At 56.9% G+C, this 20,648-nt stretch overlaps 3 protein-coding genes across 4 annotated transcripts; 2 read left to right on the top strand and 1 right to left on the bottom strand.

Annotated features, from left to right (window-relative positions):
* Positions 1–1,752: 1,752 nt before the first annotated feature.
* On the bottom strand, positions 1,753–3,870 carry PEX11G (peroxisomal biogenesis factor 11 gamma). Its single transcript, XM_035348051.1, has 5 exons — positions 3,713–3,870; positions 3,456–3,644; positions 3,192–3,370; positions 3,015–3,065; positions 1,753–2,896 (listed from the first exon to the last, which is right to left on the bottom strand). Exons 1-5 carry the CDS (start codon positions 3,842–3,844, stop codon positions 2,671–2,673), a joined length of 777 nt encoding a protein of 258 aa, XP_035203942.1. The 5' UTR covers positions 3,845–3,870; the 3' UTR covers positions 1,753–2,670.
* TEX45 (testis expressed 45) lies at positions 3,869–9,315 on the top strand. Its single transcript, XM_035348026.1, has 9 exons — positions 3,869–4,423; positions 4,905–5,002; positions 5,186–5,280; positions 5,373–5,488; positions 5,833–5,951; positions 6,166–6,367; positions 7,073–7,158; positions 7,721–8,667; positions 9,179–9,315. Exons 1-8 carry the CDS (start codon positions 3,895–3,897, stop codon positions 7,907–7,909), a joined length of 1,434 nt encoding a protein of 477 aa, XP_035203917.1. The 5' UTR covers positions 3,869–3,894; the 3' UTR covers positions 7,910–8,667; positions 9,179–9,315.
* A 204-nt stretch (positions 9,316–9,519) lies between these two features.
* Positions 9,520–19,217, top strand: ARRDC2 (arrestin domain containing 2). Of its 2 annotated transcripts, none has more exons than XM_035348033.1 (8): positions 9,520–9,921; positions 15,395–15,461; positions 15,609–15,756; positions 16,095–16,197; positions 16,483–16,739; positions 17,076–17,235; positions 17,487–17,638; positions 17,742–19,217. In XM_035348033.1, the coding sequence occupies exons 1-8, from the start codon at positions 9,657–9,659 to the stop codon at positions 17,793–17,795; spliced, it is 1,206 nt and encodes a 401-aa protein (XP_035203924.1). In that variant the 5' UTR covers positions 9,520–9,656; the 3' UTR covers positions 17,796–19,217. The 2 variants fall into 2 exon arrangements, with proteins under 2 accessions (XP_035203924.1, XP_035203923.1); XM_035348032.1 differs by lacking the exon at positions 9,520–9,921 and adding an exon at positions 14,463–14,781.
* Positions 19,218–20,648: the final 1,431 nt, after the last annotated feature.

The raw sequence follows: 20,648 nt of genomic DNA, 5'->3' as shown, positions 1-20,648 counted from the left end.
CCTCCGCGCTCGCTGCCCCGCTCTGCCGCCGCGCCCCGCAGCCGCCGCGTGGCCGCCCCGCCGCAGGCCCCGCCCCCCGCGGCGGGCCAGCCAATCACCGCCCGCGGCGCCCGCGGCTCGTTCTTTGTGAATGAGAAGCCCGGGGCCGGGCGTGCGCGTGCGCCGCGCCTTAACCCTTTCCTTCCCACCGCCCTGCTACGCTGGGTGGCGACGGGCAGCGCTGCACCCCCCCCCCTCCCGCCCCTCGCACCCGCACCCTTGGGGCAGCAGCACCCCTCCCTTCCGCAGCAGGCCTCCAGCAGCTCCGGGGAAGGGAGCGGCACGCCAGATCTGGCACCCATAAAGCGCGGTTGCGGCTTTGTTCGTTGTCGCCCTGCCATAAAGGGGCCATAAAGCAGGAGCCACGATTCTGAGCCGTTATCAGCGAGCTGCCGCAAAACCCGCGCTATCTCCCAGTGGCCTTTCGCATCGCGGCTTGCTGACAAAGTGAGGTCATGGCCGGAACAAACCGTCCCTGCTCAGCAAATGTTTCCTGCGTGGGGCAAAGCAAGAGCCGAGCAGAGCTGAGGGCCGTAACAGCAAAGAGCAGCGGCAGGTTGCCGGGAGGATCAGTTCTGCCCCCCGTAAGATCTTGTGCAGAAAAGATAAAATCAGCTGCAGCAAGTGCTGCCACGGAGTCAGCAGCTAGCAGCCGCCATCCATAGGTGCTTAAACACTACGGGGCATTTGGGAGCAGAACGGTTCTACAGGACAGTGCTAGGTTCAGACAGCCCCACACCGGAGAACCTGCTGGGCTTTGAAGTTGCGTGACAACATAAAATGCATAAGGCAGGTGCACATAAGCCAGTTTATAGCCTCCTTTCGCTCCATTAAAAGCATGATTTGTTTTTACTACTTCTGCATCAGAGGCGGTTTGCATAGGCACATTTGTTTTGGTTTTTAAATCGCCGTAACTACACCTTGTCCCATGCTAAGCAGCACAGCACGTCCTGAAGGAGTGGTTTAACTAGGCTGCAAACACATGCATGTAAGATCTGACAGACTGAAACAAAAACTGCAATGTCACAGCTGGTGACATCTGAGGACAGGACGGGGCAACTGCTACAGCTGTAAGCAGCCGTGCCCAGACGCTCCACCCATTTCGAGGTAAGACCTGCAGTGTGATTACAGAAAGAGGAGCCTTTTTCAGATGATAGCTGCCAGCAAGCGGAGTTGTACTGCAAAGCAGACACCTGCAAATCTGCCACCAACTCCTGCGCGAAGTCGGTAAGACATCCTCTGTGGCAGAGCTGGCACTTAGCAGGGTGAAGGTCCAGATAAACAACCAAGCAGGGCAGCAAGGACAGGGCAAAGGATAAAGAGCATCAAGGCCTTGCTATGCTCTTTGAACATCGGTAGGAGAGAGTTTCCCCTGTCCATGCCAAAAAAAAAGAAAAAAAAATAAAGAAAATAAAAACTAAACGTCCTGGAAAGGTGCTCTGTACAGAACCGAGGGGCACGGAGCACAAACTGCTCGGACTAAGCAGAACTGTTTTCAAAAGATGCATCTATGTGAAAAGCTAAAGTAGTCAGGTGCTTTGAATTATTCCGCTAGAAGAAAGGCGGGCAACAGATGGTCTCTGCCTGCCCTTGGGGGTGCTGCAGCTAACACAGCACAAACGTGTTTTGTTGCCTAGAAACAGTTTGGGGCTTTCTACAGCCAGATAAATAACATTTGTCTAGTTATCAGAAGTAACAATAACTCAAGGCCACTTTTGAAGCATTCATCTCATTTATTATTGGCACTGCTTAGAAATATGGCTGTAAAACTCATTCTTGCATTGGTTTGACCGGTCCTTTCAAAAGTGATTAATAGAATTGTTTCTTTTATAAAAAAAGTCCGTTGGCCCTTGTAGAGCTCGGTGGAAGAGCTCCACCCGGTGGCCTTCCACAAAGGCACAGCTGAAGCCTCTGCATTTTTTTTTTTTTTTGCATGTTCTGGTTTAGCTGAGAAGTCTCAATTCACAGTATTTCTCCAAAAACGAGTAACAGAGGCTGGAAAAAAGCTTAGTAAGGCATTGCTTACAGTTGCTGTTTCTTTCCCGTATCACCTCTACAGAAACACATCTGTCATAAACTAAACAGCCCGCAACCCAACAGCCTCCCTCTGCCACCTGCTCCTCTTTGTGCCTGGGGCATCTGCTCTGGGCTCAAGCACCAAAATATCTGACAGAGAAGCTTCTGTGATGAAGGTCCCCTCCCTGGCTCAGATGAGGCACCAAGTGCTGAGCCTGGAGCTTGAACAGAATCCATCCCTTGGAAGTTTTGAGTAAAAGAACCATGGCCATTTCTCCAGCAAACACTGACTTTGTGCTCTTTTAAATGAGCAAAGAGCAGAGGATTTTGTGTTTTGAAGTAAGGATGGAAGTGAGTACAACTTTCTTCCTCTGTGTCATCGATCCTATTAGATTTCTTGATTTCCAGAGGCTTAACCTGAAAGATCTCTCTGATGAAGAGTAATAACATTTGTTAACCATACGTGATCCTTTCTGTAACAGAGATCTCGATTACAGTCTCAATTACAGGTGGAAAGAATTACAATCATCGATAGCCAAGAAAGTTAAAACACACCCTGCCTCAATAAATGCATTTTTACCACATAAAAACTGGGTTCCAGAGGCTTAACATGGCTCATACAGCTCCAGAACTGCCCTCTCTAGATGCCTGGTAGATACCAATCAGGGAAGAGATGGTCCCCAGGAGTCCTACTAACCACGGCGGAAACTGCCCAGCCCAAAGAAATCCTGGCGGCAGCCAGTGGATGGCATTGGCGAGATCTGCCACGTTACTGACGATGCTCAGAACTTCGCTCTTCACTCGGGCTTTCATTTTCTTTTGATCCTGTGGCGAAGATGCACTGTTGAAAGCAAGAATAGTGTTAGTAACAGCCCACAGTGTAATAACAGTTAATGATGGCTCATAAATTAGAATAAAAATGTTCGGGTTGAAACAGGTGTAAAGCCAGGAAATCCTACCGCTTCTGCTCCCTCAGCTGCTTTCTTAACCGGAACAAAATTCTCAAGGATCTGAAAACAAACAGATTGAAAGTTATTTCTCCTGTAGCATCAAAGGGGAGAACTTTAGTGTAAAGTTCTGTGAGCCTCCCAGCGGAGAGGCGCCTTCGTTTCAGCCCACTCCCCAGCCGGCCTTACCGCAGGATGCCCAGGAGCAGGGACAAACCCCAGAGCCTGGTGCTCACATCCCACCACTTGCTAGAGCTGGTGCGGATGATGCCGGTGTCGGCTGCCCAGGCGACGTGCTCGCAGGGGTAGTAGAGCTGGTCGGCCACGTTGCAGAGCACCGAGAGCCCGCGCACCAGCACGTCCTCGTCCTGCGGGGAGCACGGCGGCCGCGCCTTGACACCTGCGGCCCACCCGGGGCTGCTCCCAGTCCTCCCACCGCCGCCCTGCGCTCACCTCCGGCCCCAGCCCGTAGCCGCGGCTGTAGCTGAGCATGGCGAGGTCGTCGAAGAGCCGCAGGACGGTGCGGCAGTGGCTGAGCTGCGCCGACACCGCCAGGAGGCTCCGGGGCAGCCCAGCTGCGGGGCTCTGCCACCTTCCCAGCGCCCCTCCAGCCAGCTGGCAGCCATAGCAGAGAGCGCGGACCTGCGGAGGCACAGCCCTGTGAGGAACAGCCGGGATCGGACCCTGCCCGGCCGCCCCCCGCCACTCACCGCCCGGTCCCGGCCGCGGTATGACTCGAGCGCGGCGACCAGGCCGCAGAGCCCCCCCGCCGCCATGGCAACGCTTCCGGGCCGGAGCGCGCGGGGCAGGCCGGGAACATGGCGGTGCGGGGCCGTCGCCATGGTGACGAGGCCTAGTGGCTGCAAGGCTCCATCGAGGCCTTCGCGAGGGGATGGCGGCCTCGTGCCCTCCCTCAGCCCCCAGCCCGGGGGTTTCCGTCCCGCAGGGATCCCGCCTGCAGCTGGGGGCCGGCCGTAGGGTCCCCGAGGAGGCCTGTCGGCCGTTTTCTCACGTTCAGTTCCCCCCTTTCTGGGGGGTTCACCGGCCGGCGCCGGCTGCGCAGCCCCGCAGTGGGGATGTGCTGAACCAGAGGCTGGCTGCGGGGAGGGAGCTGTGCTCTGAGACGCACCTGGCCTTTCCAGAGAGGCCCCTGGAGCCGGTCGTTCCCATTGTGCCTCCAGCATCATGCATCCGGATGCACGCGGACCCCCGCATTCAGGTCCTCACCTCAGCGACAAGGGAGAGCTACCCCTGTCCTGATGCCCCCTCCATGAGACGTGCCCTTCCCAAAGCCCGGGAGCGGAGCGATAATGTTCTTTGTGGAGACAGAGAGAAAATAAGGCTCCCTCCATCTGTCTACACCTTCTCATATCCAGCACACGAGATCCAGCCTGTTGCCAGGGCACGTCATGTGCACAGGGGTGAGTCGTCCTCACAGTCTAAAGGACTGCAGGGATTTTTGGTGGCATGCCTCAGAGTCATGCTGCAAACAATTAAAGCTGTTACAACTATTTGGGTATTTTACTCTCTGATTTCATAGCTGAATAAATCAACCTGGTGCTCATAAAGCAGGTTTATTTGTGCTAACAAGAGCCATTCACCAGCCAAGCTTTTCCAGCATAGAATGTCTTTGCTCACTGTAGCCTCAGATGTTGCATTTCTCACGCCAAACCTGCATCGCTTCTGATGCACCACATCCGTGTTCTGCAATCTTGCAGTTCACCTTGTTGCAATCTGGTGTTTATTGCTTTACTGTTTAACTGTACCAGATTGATTCAGGAGTACGAAAATGCTAAAAGAGCAGCTGCCTTGCAATTGCAGCTTCAATATCCCGAATATTTCCTTACAAATGTTAATACAGCATTTTTAGAAATAACATTTCCCCTTCTGGCTGTTTGGCAGGATGTCCTATTAAAGGGGATGGACAGTCCTATTACCACACTTCTTATCAAGCACAGTTTAAAGGTGAATGGAGTCCACCTGTAAAGCCAAGTGAAAAGGTAACAATGAATCTGGGGAGGACCAGGACACAGTTAAAGGACAGCACGTTGCCGTGTTGAATTCTGTTCTGAAAGGGGTGTGATCTGTGCAACTGAAAACCAGAGGGATGGAAAGATAAAGATGGGAAACAAAGCGATTGTGCTTTAAGCAGCAGTTCTGTAGCTCTCTTGACTTCCCTTCAGCACACGTCTCGTATTAAATTTGGGGATCCCAGAAGCAGTGGATCTGTGAGTGAGCAGAAACATGCCTACACTGTCCCAGACAAGAGGAAGCACAGGTATTCAGCAGGATAGCCTGCCAGGCATCTCCAGGAGCTGCTCCTTCTGATGAACATTGCTATTTAAGCAGCTCATATCTGATATCTTGCAGGGTCTATGACAAGGAACATGCTGCCTTCCAGATCCACCACACAAACCTGCAGCTAGGGGATGGTTGCACCAGATTCTCCACGTCAACATCAGAGCTCTTCCCAGTACACAATCTAGGTAGGGTAAGTCTGTGACACAGAGACAATGCACAGACTGCTGCTGATGTTTATAACCAGCTGAACAGTAGGTTTTATCACTTGTTCTTAATGACATACTTATAAAAAGATACAATACATGAATATTGTATGTATACAATTTTATATCTCTGATGTTTTATCATTTTTGTGTACTCGGTACCAGTATCCTCACTGTGAGGTTGAGTTTCATCCTCATTCTACTTCCCTGGCAGGTTAAATAGCTGTATTTATTCCTGTGCTCTATTTCATGTAGAGAAACTGCTGTAGCTATAAATTGTTCAGAGGCTGGAGTTCTCTGACATCTTTCACTCTTGCCTTTGCCAGAGCCTGTAGCTATTGCTCGTCCAAACAAAAATGCCTCATCCATCCCCAGAGGTGATGAAGACCCTGAGAGAAATCTTGCGCTAGCAAGAATGACTACGACACAGTTCTTCTACCCAGAGGTCTGTTCCCAGCTTTGCAGGTGATTCTCTGGTGGAGAATCTCTCCTTTTTAATGCACACTCTTCTGGCACCTCCTTAGGCCAATATTGTCTCTTCTCCCCTTTCCACACTGGGTGGCAATGCTACACTCTGGGCTGCATGGGGATGCAATGTGAAACGGCACCTTTCCCAGCTACAGCCTATTTCTGTTAAAGCCAGCTCTTGTGTTCTCTAGACTGGCAGGTGGAACTTCTCACCAAAGCCTGACTTGGTACTGCAGAAACATCAAAGCAGCATCTGCTTAGGAGATGACCGTTCAGGCTCCTGTTACTTCAGCACAACGCAGCAGTCAGACTATCAGCCACCACGCCAGACCCAGAGGGTGACAGGAGACAGCAAGAATCAACGTGACAGCCACATCCCCTTCAACTACCACAGTAAGACTAAGTTGCTCAGGCTGTCGTGGTGCCGGATGACATGCTTACCCATCACCTTGATGCCTGTGCCAGCCGTAGTCATTCACTGCTATCGTACAGCAATTGTTAGCGTATTCAAATGGTGACATGAGTGATTTCTGGGACATGAACCAGCGCCTTGACCTTTCTCCCTTGCTGTATTTGTGTTTTGAAGTTGCCTTGCTTTTGTACTCGGGGGAGGAAGGAAAGGATTTGAATCAAAAGCAGTGCTTTTGCAACCTCAGGAAGAGATGCAGTTAGAGCTGGTCGTGGGAGGCATTAAGAAAATCCTAACATTACCTCTTCTTCCTGATGGCCAGTACTCTGCAGCTGAGAGAGGCCCCTTCAAACCATGTATCTGGTTTTAATCCATTTGTTTTACTAGATGCGGAACAGATCATAGTGGCAATTGCTGTTTTCACTGGCCACGTAACTACTACATGGAATGATATTCCTGTATCTTCCATGTGAATTTCTTCATTTACCTCCTCACTCTGAGAACTGTCTGACTGCAACTGTATGTTCACCAAAGGTTTTCTTCAAAGTGCTGCCTGCAAAGCCCATCTTTGCCTGTTGTTAGTGGAAATGCATGCAGATCTGCGACTGCAAGTCAAACTGCAAAGCTTTTCTGATGTTGCCTCCTAATTCACTGGCTTGAATTTTCTTTTTACTTCAATCTGTGAGCAGATGAAAGTCCTGTCACAACCACACAGGCCATGCTGGTCCCACACAGACAGCAGAAACGACGACTCTCTGAAGACATGCTACAGCAGGTACAGCATTAATAGGCTTGCGTTTACCACGGGCAGGTTAGGGAAGCAGGATTATACAAAGCGAAGCTGTAGCCGCCCCGTTAACATCATCAGATTTGATGTGTGCTCTTGAGCCATTTAAAATGGGACAGTCATGCATCAAATCCTGTCTGTATCCAGTCTTTAGAAAATGCGCTGTGGGGAGCAGAGTTGTAGCTGAGAAAATCTTTGAAGGGAGGGGAGGGACAGGTGACTAAGACCTAAGCCAAGGGAGGGGAACACTGGAGGGAGGGGGAAGGTGATTTGGGGTCTCCCAGAGGATCGGAAGGGGAAAATCTCAGGAATAAATTAGCATGTCCAGAGGTGTCCAGTCAGGGTAATGTCTCTGCACCACCAGCAGAGACGACTCTGCATCTGCCATAGAGAGGGGATGCAGGAAGGCACGGGCTCCGGCTGCTCAGGGGGATGACCCTCCGGGCAGCCACTCTGAGGCTCAAATGTAGGGGCTGCCAGGTTCCACACTACCACCTGCCTCTTCCCCAGCCCTGTGCCCCCAACGCCGAAAGCCCTTCTGTCTCCTCAGATGAAATGCTCACACTTGGTGCTACCCTGGAGGGCGCAGGACCTCTTCAGCACAGAGCAGAAGGATGAGTTTACGCCTAAGTACAGAGGCCCAGCAGAAATCCAAACGGGAGACTCCCAAGTGAGCCGCGTCCCACTGGGGACCCTGAAAGGATACTGCCCCCGGAGGAAGGTGGTCTTCGCACCATGACGTTCCCCCTTTCTCGCTGACTGCCCAGGACTTCCTGCACTATCGACTGCCTCTGTGTTGTTTTACCTAGCTTTTCTGGTGCCCTGCTTTTGGCCCATCCGTGTGTTATTACAGGTAACATTTATTTCAAGAGTTGAATGAGGACACAAGGTGTTGTGACAACAAGAATAAACACCTGGGGATCAGCCCAGAGACATGGGTGACACATTTCTGTGGGTGGCAAGACCCACAGAGTGCCTCCGGGCAGGTGGTGGGGCAGGAGGGAGCAGGTGGGGTAGGGGAAGCTCAGAGGAAGGGCAAGAGATCAGAGGCAAAGTGAGAGGCACTGTCAGGGCTGTATGTGGGCTGGAATCTTCCCTTGTTATCTGTTTAGATTTTGGTGTCAAGGCCTGAAACCAAAGGTCAGTGAACAGTAGGACGGAGAGGTAGCCCTCCCCGGCTTATGATGAGTGGGCTGTTTTCCTAGCGACGAGCAGTGTATTTTTGTTGAGTTGATAGCTCACGTGGATTTCCTGAATGCTGAGCTTGCACTAACTCTGTTTGGGCTGTAGATATTTTGAAGCGGGATCCGTGTGGGGCGGTCAGCTCCCTCCCCTGGGAGGCCAAGTGAGCAGGGTCAGCTGGTGCCTTGTCACAGCTGCCACTTCACAAGCTCTTCTTGGCCTTTTGATGCGGACAGACTTGATTCATGTGTGCTGCAAACCAACACCAAAGCATTTCAGCAGGCGTTACTAAATCATTTCCAATCGCTGCGTTCTGTACGTAAGCAGGGGCTGGGCCCACAAACCCCTTGTGCTTTCCTCTTGGGATTTGACTCTGCATCTCCTGGGAAAGGGACATTCCGTGCTCCACACGTACTTCAAAGAAGCTACACACTCAAGCCTTGCAAATCCCCAGGCACCTCACATCGGTGCCTTACACTGGTAGGTTGCAAACACCTCGATTCAAACGCCTAGATTGCGTCACCTGGTGTAGTAACAGGGACCTGCATATGCTACGGGTCTGCCCCATAGCTGTTACGTGACCCTGAGGTGGCATGGCCACCTGTTGCACTACTGCAGAAACAGCTGTGGGTCACTGGGGTTGTTAAATGGTGAACATCAGCCTTTTGGTGGTAGCAGCTGGCTGGGGAGCTGCTGCTGGGAGGACCCTGGGGTTGTTTCCTTTTTTTTTTCACATGGATTTTGATGCCATTTCAGACACAGAAAGTAAAGCTGGCTTTTGGGGTAAGGGTCTTGGCTTCCTAACCCCCTCTCCATCCACTTCCAGAAATGCCTCAGGGATGCGTGAATTTGGGAAGGCCAAACAGCCTTTCTATGCTTCCCCCAGTGACATGAAACCTGCCAGCGCGGCTGGCGGTGCGTGACAGCTCCCTGCGGACGGAGCCACCAGCACGTACCAGTGGCACATCAACACCGTCTGTGACTCAGAGATAAGACGACGTGACGTTATTTCTCCTTCGGTTTAAAAACACGTCACTCACCTCCGCGGCCCCCTCCTCGGCGCTGCACCAGCCTCACACACGGGGTCAGCCCTAAAGCGTCACCATGTAACGGGGGCTCAATCCAACCTTGGCAGAGCTAGGCCTGGAGGGCTGGGCCGCTTAGGGGCAGGGATAAATAGGGATTTCGGGGCAGCCTTTGCTCTTTCTTCCCTTCCCTAGAGGGCCTCACGGTTGCCTGTCCCGCGTGCCCAAAGTGGGGACCTGCCTCTCGCGGAGCTGCCCGGATAATCAGGGGCGGCAGCGATGCAGCCCCTCAGGCGTGTGCGGAGCTTGGCGGTGGAGCTGGAGGACGGGCGAGCGTGGGGTGCCTACGGCAGCGGGGAGCTGCTGCACGGCCGCGTGCGGCTGGAGCTGCGCGGTGCGCTGCGGCTACGGGCGCTGGAGGTGTGCGCTCGCGGGCGCGCTTTCGTGCACTGGCTGGAGAGCCACAGCGTGGGGCTCAACACCGTCTACCACGACTACACAGCCTTCCAGACCTTCCTGTACCGCCGCTGCCAGCTCATCCCCGGTAAGGCTGGGGCTGGGGGGTGGCTCTGTGCTACAGGGTGTTGGGTTGGGACCCCCCGTGGGCTGCAGGCACCCCCTCTGGGCAGGTCTCCACCCTCCTCGTGAAGGTCGGTGCCACCTGCAAGCAGCAGCATCCCTCTCAGCCTCTGCCAAGGGTTTCTTTGCTGCTGGTTTCTGGGAGGTCGCCTGCAAACTCGGGGCTGGGGAGCACGAAAGGGTTGTGGCTTTTGTTCTGTTTGCACAGGGAAGTGCAAATAGAAGTGTCTGTTCACAAGCGTGGAAAGAGCACTTAGTAGTTCAGTAAATATTTGTTTCCAGTTTTCTGATGCTGGAACCACATGCCCAGCTGGCATGTTGCTTGGATCTACAGCATGAGGACAAGCCACTTGAATTATTTGCCTAGTTGGGATGAAATGATCCAGAGCCAAGGGATACGGGACGTCGCAGCTGTCCATCCGCTCGTTACCTCTGCCTTACGAAAGTGCTTGTCTTTTATCCTCCCCCACAATGATATTGTTACAGCCGTGGCTCTGTGCTTCCCCTCCTTCCCTTTCCGATGCCATTTTATTGCCTGTCCTGCTCGGTGGATCAGGGTGCCTAATGCTACGTACCGAGGGCACGTAGTTGTGCTGGCGGCCAAGGGCCCAGCTGGCAAACGTAGAGCTTGCAGGAGTGATGGCTGCTGCTGCTCTGGAGGTGTTCTCGTCCCTAGACTGCACTCTAGGGCCACATTTTCTTTCCCTGGATGACTGTACCTTGCCACCTGCTCCAAACCCCTGCGTTACTCCAGAGTTTCTGTCTTTTTGGCAGCGGCTCTTCTGTGCTGTGCCTAAGGATGGCCCCTTGGCAGCTGCAAGTGTGTTAAGCGGCCCGATGACAAGGATGTGGGAGAAGCCCGCGCCCTGAACTCCAGTGGAGAAGATCCTGAGTGGTCATCACACTGTTTGGATGGTGGCTGCATTAGCTGTAAGGGTGTAGGGTGAGTTTGATTCCCCGTTATCCCTGCAGTGGGCGTCTGTAGAGAAGCCACGAGCTGCTGCGAGCACGTTTGCATTCTGCTGCTAGGACTGCGCATTATACAAGGCCCCGGAGCCAGCTGGAGGAGGGCGCTTAGCCAAGGGCTGGAGGAATTACAGGAGCTGCTTGGCCTTGCCAGCACCCTGCACTCCTGCAGCTCGCAGCTAATGGCTTCTGGCCCTCGCCTACCGCGTGGGGAGAGTTTAAGTGGGCTCCGTGGGGAGCAGGGAGCCTCGCCAGAACTTGCGGGCTGTGATTTCATCGTGTGTGTCCACACAGTGATTCCTTCTCTCCTTTGTGAGAGGGACACGGGCCTGTGATCACAGGAATGCTTTAAGGAGGCTTTTTGGCTGCTCTGTGGCCAAAATCCCCTCCGGTGGATCCCGCTGGGTTCCCGCTCTGTCCCCCCCCGTCACCGGTGGCAGCGTGAGGACATTCCTGAGGTCGGCTAGCGAGAGGCTGGTGAAAACGTGCCATCATCTCCAGGCCCTGTGACTGCTCCCTTGTTGCTTCTCGATGAGATCAACTGTGTCTGCGTGGTGTTTAAAAACTGCAGGTTTTGTCATGGTAACAAGGCAGTGCAGAGGAGGGAAGCCAGGCGGAGATAAGCGCCCTCCGCTCCGCTCTCCACTCAGCTGTGACTTTATCTGCAGTTTCCTAGCAGGGTGGTGAGGGCTGGCACGGGGGTGCTGTGCTTTGAGACGTGAGAAAAGGTGGCAGAAGGATGTTCGGACTGCGTTTCAGGGCCATTAAATGTATATTGTGTAAACAGGGGACGGGAAGAGAGGAAAAGATAGGGGCTTAACGGGCAGAGGCAAGGCCCTGGCCGCTTCTGCATGAGGTGATGTGAGAGGGGCCTGGGAAACACCGGTGCTTTCTGTGCGCTGATCCTGTCCTCCTGAGGGTCCCCCAGCACTTCCCAGGGGTGCAGGCTCCTGCCCCAGCATGGGGCCAGCCTCTAGGAGCCCCGTTATTTACGGAGACCTCGGGAGAGGTAAGGCACAATGGGCTAAGAGCGCGCCAGGCTCCTGTTCTGCAGCGGGGCGCCCACCTTGGTCTTGGCACACACACGACGCTCGTGAATCCAGCAGGGACGGGGGCTTGGGCCTCACGCTGGGAGCGTGCCGCTTGTGCAAGGTCCTGCGTATCGGCTCAGGTAGAGCTGCTGACCCGTCCTGCCTGCTGCACCCCGGCTGCTTGGCAGAGCCTTGCGTGGCTCCAGGGCCATCGGGGAGCAGCAGCCGGGTCCCCAGGGCGAGCTGGGGGAGGAGAAGAAGCTCCTTGGGAGCTGCTGCCAGCTCCTGCTGGGGCTGGATTCGGCCTGGCCAGACTCTAGGTGGGGCTGATGAGTTGGAGATGGCTCCTGCGTGGAGCCCAGCCGGCTTTTAGCCGGTTGTGGGCACGAAAAGCCCCGGGAGCTGGTTGTGGCCCTGGGCCCTGCAGCTGGGGGTCCTTGGGGAGAGGAGAGACCCCGCCACTACCACCCCAACCCCCGGTGCCGTGCGTCCCGGGCAGGTCGGAGAGGGGCTTCGCAGCCTCGTGTGCGGCGGAGGCGAGCGGCAGTAGATGCGGCACGGGAGGGAGGTTTGCAGAGATTCGCATCCCGTGGGCGACGGCTGAGTCACGGGCTGGGGGCTGCGCGCTGACGGGCTGCAGCAGGGATGTGCAAAGCACAGGACGGAGCTGCCTCGGCCCTGCTGCAGCTCCAGGACCCCTCCCGGGACCCACACGACCTCCGGTGCCACCATGCAGCGCGGCAGGGACACCGGGCGCCTTCCCAGGGCTGCCGTCACCACTTAACTCCCGCCGTGACGTGCCTTCCTTCCTTCTTTCCCGTTGCTGTCGGGTTCCCCTTGCAGTGTTTGCTATGATTCATATTTGCTCGTGGCAGCAAACGGTCACGTACGTAAAACAAAATGCGGTCCCCTTCCCTCGCGGGGGAGGCAGACAATTCCAGTCTGCCTTTGGAGGCAGCTAAAGCATTGCGAGGCTCCAGCCCAGCTCATTTTCAGGGGCTGAGATCAACCCAGTTCAGCACAGCAGGACTTGCCCAACACAGCTGGGAGCAACTCTGAAATCCTCAAGGCTTTCGCAGCCAAATGCTGAGTAACATTTTAATGCCTGCCTGTTTTGTCTTATCCCCAGCCCGTGCCCGGGGTGGAGAGCTCTGCTGCTTCGCAAATGTGACAATCATGATTAAAGTGGAAGCTTCTAAGGCTGCGTTAACCCTTCTGGAGGGGGGCATGGGCCCCTTTCTGCCCCACTCCTGCCTTTTACAACATCTCTGGGTGCTGCTAATGGTGGTGTCCGTGCTAAGAACCGACAGCTTCATGCTTTTACCCCCACCGAGCACTAGCAGCAGATGCTAATGACGGAGCGAGACCCCTGCGCTGCCCACGTGGGTATAATTTGTCGCTGGGTTTTGGAGCGGCACCACGCAAACCCCAGCACGAGCTGGTAGAGAACCAGCGCTTCCCTGGTTAAAAGGCACGGGGAAGCTGCATTGCTCACTGTGTAATTGCACAAGCTGAATGGGAGCCAGTACTTCATTTCTTAGAAATAAGCGAAGCGATGTCCCAGACCAGCTTTCCCTTCATCGCCAGTTGGCCCGGCCCTGCTGTGCGAGGAGCCGAGATCCAGTTGCAGCCTGTTCTGACCCCTGGGAACGGCTCTTGGGAAAGACGTGCGTGGATCCGTGTGCGGCGCGGCGCTCGGCTCCCGCCTGCGGGAACGGGACGGAAAGGCGCTGCCGCTCCGAGGAGTGCTTATCGAGTGGGGTGAGAAATCCCCCGGTCACAGCCGCTGGCTGCGAGCCTGAGAACGCAGATTCTGGGGTGTGCGGGGTCAGGGACATGGCCGTGATGGGAGCCAGAAGCCTTCCTCGTGCGGACACAGCAGCAGTGCAGCAGAGAGGGGCTGATGTACGGGGGGTAAACACCGCGCTCAGACACGTGTCTGCTGCGTGGTCCCTGCGGGGCTGGTAACTCAGCCCTCGGCCCCATCCTCACCACATCCTGCCCCATCCCTTCTTCATCCTGCACTGTCCCTGCCCCATCCCTGCCTCACCCCAAACCCATCCTGCCCCATCTCCAACCCATCCCTTCTTCATCCTGCCCCATCCCCAACCCATCCTGGCCCCATCTTTGCTTCATCCTGCCCTATCCCTGCCCCATCCTGCCCCATCCCCAACCCATCCTCCCCCATCCTACCCCATCCCTGCTTCATCCTGCCCCATCTCTTCCTCATCCCGCCCCATCCCGCCCCATCCCACCCCATCCCCACCCCATCCTCACCCCATCCCTTCCCATCCCACCCCATCCCCTCCACCAGCCGAAGCCCTGACACCCCTCGGCCACCTCAGCACCGCAGCCTCCGAGGTGCCGAGCCCTGGGGACCCCCATCCTGCCGAGGAGGGGTGGCCGCCCCCCGCCGCCACCCCCTTGTTTTGCAGCACCCTCCGGGGCCGCCCCGTCCCGCCCCGTCGGGGCCGCCCCCGGGCGCGCCGGGCACTTAAAAAGCGGAGCCGGGGCGGCGGGGCCGGGGAGTCGGAGCCGCCGCCATCTCGCCATGCTTTTCGACCGTCTTAAACGTTTCGCGATCGTGCTGGAGGGTGCTGAGCTGGGGGCTCCGGCCGCTTTCAGCCCGGGGCAGGCGGTGACCGGCCGGGTGCTGCTGGAGCTGGCGGCGGCGGCGAGGCTCGGGGCTCTCCGGCTGCGGGCGGTCGGTGCCGCCCGCGTCCACTGGACCGAATCCCGCAGCGCCGGCTCCAGCACCGCCTACACGCAGAGTTACAGCGACCAGGTGGAGTTCCTCAGCCACCGAGACACGCTGCTGGCCCCGCCAGGTACCGCGGGGAGCCGGGGGAGAGCTGCGAGGGGAGGGGGGGGTTGTTGGGGCTGGGAGCTCCAGGGTTAGGGTTAGGGTTGTGGTTAGGGCTGTGGTTAGGGTTAGGATTATTGGTACGGTTGCAGCTCGGCTCTTGGGGAGCTGGGGGCACCCTGCTTGGTGTCCCCCCCTTCTTTAATCCTGTCCCTGGTGGAGAAGCAGCCTTGGGGAGCTGCAGGCTCTGCAGCCCCTGGGGGCCCAGCCAGCCCCACCGAGCACGGCGGGTGCAGCCCTGCAGGGCACAGGGTGCTCGGTCACCCTCCTTAGCTCCAAGTGACCGAGCTGCAGTGCTGGGCAGCCACGGGGTGAAGCAGAGCCCACCCAGGCAGCCCCCGGCTCCCCAAGGCACTGCATGCACGGGGGTGTGCGGAGAGCAGAGCCTGGTGCCCACGGGACGCGCCTGGCTCGCGGTCACAGCTGTGTTGTTGCTGCTGCTGCAGTTTAACCCCGGCAGAAATATTCCAGCAGTGTCGTGCTGCTCCTTCCCTGCCTGTACTGCTCCGCCACCGATTTGCTCGGGGAGGAAGTCCTGCAGATGCGAGATAATCGTCTTCAATCTGTTTTGCCCACAGACAATGGTGAAGTCACCGTCCTGCAGGCAGGAAGGCACGAGTTCCCCTTCACTTTTCAGCTCCCGGAGTAAGTTCGTGTTTTTTGTTGCATTAAATGTAAAGGGGCAGAGGAGCTGCTCGGTGCATGACACAGGTCCTGGGGAGGGCGGACAGGGCACCTGGGAGCCGAATCGTTCAGCAGAGCCCTCCTGAATTGCTCGCTGCTTGTACACAGGACCCTGGCTACCTCCTTCGAGGGAAAGCACGGCAGCGTGCGCTACTGGGTGAAAGCCAAGCTGCACAGACCCTGGTCGACGGTGAAGAAGGTGAAGAAGGAGTTCACCGTGATCGAGCCCATCGACATCAACACACCTGCGCTGCTGGTGAGCTCCCCCTGCTCCACCTCGGGGCTGCAGCATCTAAAGCTTGGCCAGTGCCTAAAGTGAGCTTGTCAAACGTGTCACGGGCCTGATGTCCAGGGGGAATGTTTGTCCCCTGTGACTTGTGCCCTCCAGCACTACCTGGGCTGGGCCCCGAGGAGCACGGAGGTCATCTGTGCCTCCTGTTTTTTTGGGAACTTAAATGCATTGCGAAAGCATCTTGCATAAGATTCCTAGGAACTTGCTGATGCTCCCCGGCAGGCTGTCAGCGCCAGGGAGGTGTTTGCTTTGTCTTTCATCGTTTCTTTCTAAATAGCTTAAATATGCCCCTTTTTTTCCAGGCTCCTCAGGCGGGTGCTAAGGAGAAACTTGCTCGTGCCTGGTACTGCAATCGTGGCCAGGTTTCTGTGACTGCCAAGATAGACCGAAAAGGCTACACCCCAGGTGAGCACCCCACCGTGCTGGTGCCCCTGAACTTCTGCAGGGCCTGGGGTAAACCCTGGAGGGAGAGGATTTGGGGTCACCGCGAGCTGGGCTCTCGCCTGCTGGCACAAATCAGAGAGCATTAGGGCGCGCACCTGATGCGAGCGGCCTCCTCGGGACACGCTCCTTCTAGACGAAGCCTTGTGCCAGACTGCAGGACGAGCCCTTGGTGATCCTGTGCAGGAATTCCTCGGGCAGGACTGGGCTCCGTCTCCCCTCCTCCAACACGCACGTCTCTTTTGGCAGGTGAGGTCATCCCTATCTTTGCTGAGATCGACAACTGCACGAGCCGGGCGGTGGTGCCCAAGGCGGCCATCATCCAGACTCAGACCTTCATCGCTCGGGGCACCAAGAAGCAGAAGAAGTCGGTGGTGACCAGCATCGTTGGCGACTCCATCGCAGCGGGGAAGCGGGAAGTGTGGCACGGGCGGGCACTGAAGATCCCACCGGTGGGGCCATCCATCCTCCAGTGCCGCATCATCCAAGTGGAATACTCCCTGAAGGTGAGGGACCTGGCGGGGACCAGTGTAGCAGGTTCAGCTCTCAGCTCTGCTCCCCGTCTCACCAGAGCTGTGCTCATTGTGCCCACTTCGGGCTGGTGCAGAGCATTTTGGGGCTGGTGATTTGTGTGAGGTCTCAGGTTCCCCCTGTGCAGCTCCCCACGGCATGCAGGGGATGAGGGCTTGTTCTGGAGATCTCCCTTTGCATCCCACTGCGAGAATTCCCTTCTGGAATTCCCTTCTGGCCAGCGTGAGCTGGCACTCGGGAAGAAAGATCCATCCCTCTGGATTGGGAAAACACCAACAGCTAAGTTTCCCTCTTGTCTCCTGCCTCTGAAGGTTTGTGTGGATATTCCTGGGACGTCCAAGCTGCTCCTCGAACTGCCGCTCGTCATCGGAACAATCCCTCTGCATCCGTTTGGGAGCCGCACGTCCAGCGTCAGCAGCCAGTACAGCATCAACCTGGACTGGCTGAGCACCATCCCGGAGCAGCCGGAGGGTGAGCGTCTCCCTGGGGTCTGCCTGGGTGCTGCAAACCTCTGCCTGGGATAGAGAGGGGCAGAGCAAGTTCTCAGCCTTGCCCCTTGCTCCAGGACTAGCTTTGGCTTTTTTTACTTATTTTTTCAATTGTGGGTTCCTTCTGAACTGGTGCCACTTACCAAGAACTGGGAGGGTTTGGGAAGTAGTGAATTTGAAGGCGTTTTACCTGCATGTTCTAGTCCCTGATGCCTTTTTTTCCCCTCTCTTCAGCTCCCCCTGAATACTCGTCAGTCGTGTCCAGCCCAGAGGCTGAGCAGAGCCTGGCTCCGCCGTGCCGCAGCGAGCTCGGCGGTGTCCTGGAAGGGCCTTTCTTCGCCTACATCCAGGAGTTTCGCTTCCGGCCACCTCCGCTGTATTCGGAGGTAACAAATCCCCCAGCTCTGCGGACGTGGGCTTGGGGGCTGGAGGGAGGTGGGAGGGATGTGTCCGCTGCCGGGGTTCCTGACTCTAAATTCGGCTCTTCAGATTGATCCAAACCCGCCGTCAGACAACATCCGTCCACGCTGCATGACCTGCTGAGAGAAACACCTCGGATGTGGCTGACAGCGTGACAACCCGTCGGGTTGAAAACTTGCACCCTCGCAGCCCTTCGGTCTGGGAACGGCGCCCGAGCGGCGGCTGAACGACCGGAGCTGCAGCGCTGAGACCCCGTCTGTGATCGCTGCCCTCCGTGCTCCTGCCGTGACTGTCCCACAGGCTGACACCGAGCTGCAGGGCTGGCTGGTGGCACGGACTCGTGCGTGGTAGGAGAGCACGTGTGAAACCCTGCGGTGTGAGCAGTTCGGTGGGACGCGGAGGGTTAATCACCGCCCCAGCATTTTGGGGTTCGGATGGGACATTTGGCACAAGCCAAGATTGCTCGCCCCTTGGCTGCAGTGGCTGTGCTCTGGCAACTCCTGTCAACGGAAAACGGGAGCTTGGAGGTATTTTTCAGGATTACTAGAGAATATTTTATAATCTTGTGCTGAGTTCATCCTGTGGTGGTGCGGGGTGCAGCCCTGCTGCTGCAGTAGCTCTCCAGGACTGCAGTGTCCTAAGAAAGTAACAGGCCTTTTTCTGGCCAGATGAAGCAGAGCCTTTGTCCGCTGCTGAGAAATGTTGCCACGAGCCTGGTGATGCCTGCAGGGGGGGAATGGTTTGAGCTGCCTTAACAGCCTGGCCAAAAATGTAAAGACTTCCATGGATTATTGTCCGGGCAGAGGACTGGGGGGGGGGACGAATTTGTTTCCAAAGCAGCAGTGATCTGCGGTGGCATTTTGGTGCCATTTACCAAGAATGTGAAAGCCGGTTCCTGCCTGCTGGCCTCAAACGTGCACCGTGTGCTGCCACCTCCCCCCAGGCTGGGGCTGAAAACCAGCCCCCTGCCCGCCATGCCGCCATGGGGGGGGTCTTGCTGGGCTCCGTGGTGCCCAAGGAAATGAGAAAGAAGCCTGCTCCGAGGCTGGCAGCAGCCACAAAAGCTAATGGGAGCTGTGGAGTTGAAATGAGCCCTCCAGGGCCAGGAGACCTGCTCAGGAGGGGCCTGATCCTGTGCCCGCAGAGGAGCCAGCAGCCCCGGCATGGGGAGGAAGGCACAGCAGCAATTTGTGCTGCTGCTGTGGGAGCCGATGAGCCGGGTGCTGCCATGTGCCTGCTGGGGCTGACCCCACACCCTCTGGCACGATCTGGGCAGGGTTTGGGGGCTGGGGACCTTTGCATTCCCTCTCTGAGACAATCCCGATGGGCACCCACAGGGCTGCTCACTTCCCACGAGGAGCCAAAGCCAAGCGAGCCTCAGCCTCTGTGCTGGGACCGCGCTCGGCTCACCGGGGATTGCTCAGAGGACTTTTTTTTTATATCTGTGAACACTTTTATAGCGACCACTCTTGTCTCTGATATTGTTCTTTTTGTACGACTTTAGGTGGGGGATTTTTGTTTGAAATAATAAATTCTTTACACCCAGCTCTTGCGTGGCTCTTACACGGTGGATGTTTTTCTGTTGTGCTGTTCCTGCTGGACCCGCTCTGCCCGTGCTTCCCCGGCTCCGGTGGCAGCTGGGAGATGTCACAGATGAGCAGGAGTGCTCTGACCCTCACCACACCGCCCTGGGGGACCCAGCTCCACCCCACCACCGGTATTAACTGGGTCAGGCGGTCAGCGCTGCCCTCCGGCACTGGTTAGGGGCTCGCAGCCTGTCCCAGCCCCCGGGGCTGGTGCCGAAACCCTTCCCGGCTCTCATGGTCGGTGTTGGTGCAGCACAGCCCGAGGCCGGGCAGCAAGGCCAGGTCCTGGCAGTCTGCTGAGACCTGGGGGGGAAGGGTGAAGTGGCCCGGAGCCACGCTTTGCTCCGTGCCTCCACGCAGCCTCGGCCCTCTTCCACCACCGCCTCAGTGCCGCGAGTGCTCCCGTTGTGTTTTTGTGTTTGCTGCTATTTGTGTCTGGAGGGCTGTGTTTGTCCTCCATCCTCTGGGGCCCGCTCGGCTCCAGCTGGGACGCGCCAGCTCCCACAAGGGCTGCAAGCGGCTCCTTCACCTGCTCCCTTTGCACTGAGCTCAATTTTTCTTTTGTTTGTCCTGGCATTTCTGTGCTCCACATCTCTGCTGAGCACAGCAGATTTCCAGCATGCAAACCAGGGCTCGGGTCAGTTATGTCTTCCGCCAGCTGTGCGGTTTAAAAAACATTGCCACCAGACTGCGATTTTCCCCTTTTTTTGTTGTTGCTTTGTTTTTTTGTTTGCTTTTCTGAGCTGATCCCTGCGGCGGCCGCGCTGGAGCACGTGCTCCCGCAGCGGGCTGGCGCGGTAACGCGTCCACGTGGGGCCCGCGCACCCGCACAGGCGCTGTTCGCCTGCGAGAGCGCTGTGCTCACGCAACCTTTATCCAGATCTGATTTTATTTGGCATCCCCGGCTGCTCTGAGTAATCTTCCTCGGAAGAGGATTAAGCCGCCTCGCAGTGAATGCGTTCGCATCCCCCTTCGCGGAGACGCGCGCCCCGATTCGGCGCAGAGGCGGCCGATGCTGCGCGTCCCCGCGGTTCAGCCAAGCCGGGGCACATTGGTGGGATCAAAGCGGGCACAAACCTCAGCGCTGCACCCCCCTGAACACAGAGAAGCCTCTGAAGGGAAAACCCTGTGATCTGCCCCCCCCCGGGGCCAGCACGGCACAAGGGAACCATTCTGTGCTGGCAAACGGCTCCCTGCCGGCAGCAGGGACGAGCGCTCCCCGGGGCAGAACCCCCAGAGCTGCTGACCAGACCCCGATCATCTGCCCCGGCTGCACGAGGGGATTTTTATTCCCATGGAGGGGGGAGGAAGGGCTGCAGAGCACCGCGGTCGCATCCTGCCTGCTGCGCCCTTATGGGAAGGCTGCGGGGGCAGCCGTGGGGACGTGTCG

The sequence above is a fragment of the Oxyura jamaicensis genome, chromosome 28, assembly GCF_011077185.1.
Source record: "Oxyura jamaicensis isolate SHBP4307 breed ruddy duck chromosome 28, BPBGC_Ojam_1.0, whole genome shotgun sequence".
NCBI lineage: Eukaryota > Metazoa > Chordata > Aves > Anseriformes > Anatidae > Oxyura > Oxyura jamaicensis.
This window is presented reverse-complemented; position numbering and strand designations above follow the sequence as displayed.

What these genes read in the sequence shown, in the direction of transcription:
- PEX11G (XM_035348051.1), bottom strand. Translation starts at nt 3,844, where the DNA reads ATGGCGACGGCCCCGCACCGCCATGTTCCCGGCCTGCCCCGCGCGCTC. An exon ending in GCTACGGGCTGGGGCCGGAG is followed by an intron (nt 3,371 to 3,455) that starts GTGAGCGCAGGG and finishes TGCTCCCCGCAG; the next exon opens with GACGAGGACGTGCTGGTGCG. An exon ending in CAGCTGAGGGAGCAGAAGCG is followed by an intron (nt 2,897 to 3,014) that starts GTAGGATTTCCT and finishes TGCTTTCAACAG; the next exon opens with TGCATCTTCGCCACAGGATC.
- TEX45 (XM_035348026.1), top strand. Translation starts at nt 3,895, where the DNA reads ATGGCGGCCTCGTGCCCTCCCTCAGCCCCCAGCCCGGGGGTTTCCGTC. An exon ending in CTGTAAAGCCAAGTGAAAAG is followed by an intron (nt 5,003 to 5,185) that starts GTAACAATGAAT and finishes ACTTCCCTTCAG; the next exon opens with CACACGTCTCGTATTAAATT. An exon ending in CTTCCCAGTACACAATCTAG is followed by an intron (nt 5,489 to 5,832) that starts GTAGGGTAAGTC and finishes TGCCTTTGCCAG; the next exon opens with AGCCTGTAGCTATTGCTCGT.
- ARRDC2 (XM_035348032.1), top strand. Translation starts at nt 14,505, where the DNA reads ATGCTTTTCGACCGTCTTAAACGTTTCGCGATCGTGCTGGAGGGTGCT. An exon ending in CACGCTGCTGGCCCCGCCAG is followed by an intron (nt 14,782 to 15,394) that starts GTACCGCGGGGA and finishes TTTTGCCCACAG; the next exon opens with ACAATGGTGAAGTCACCGTC. An exon ending in TCAACACACCTGCGCTGCTG is followed by an intron (nt 15,757 to 16,094) that starts GTGAGCTCCCCC and finishes CTTTTTTTCCAG; the next exon opens with GCTCCTCAGGCGGGTGCTAA.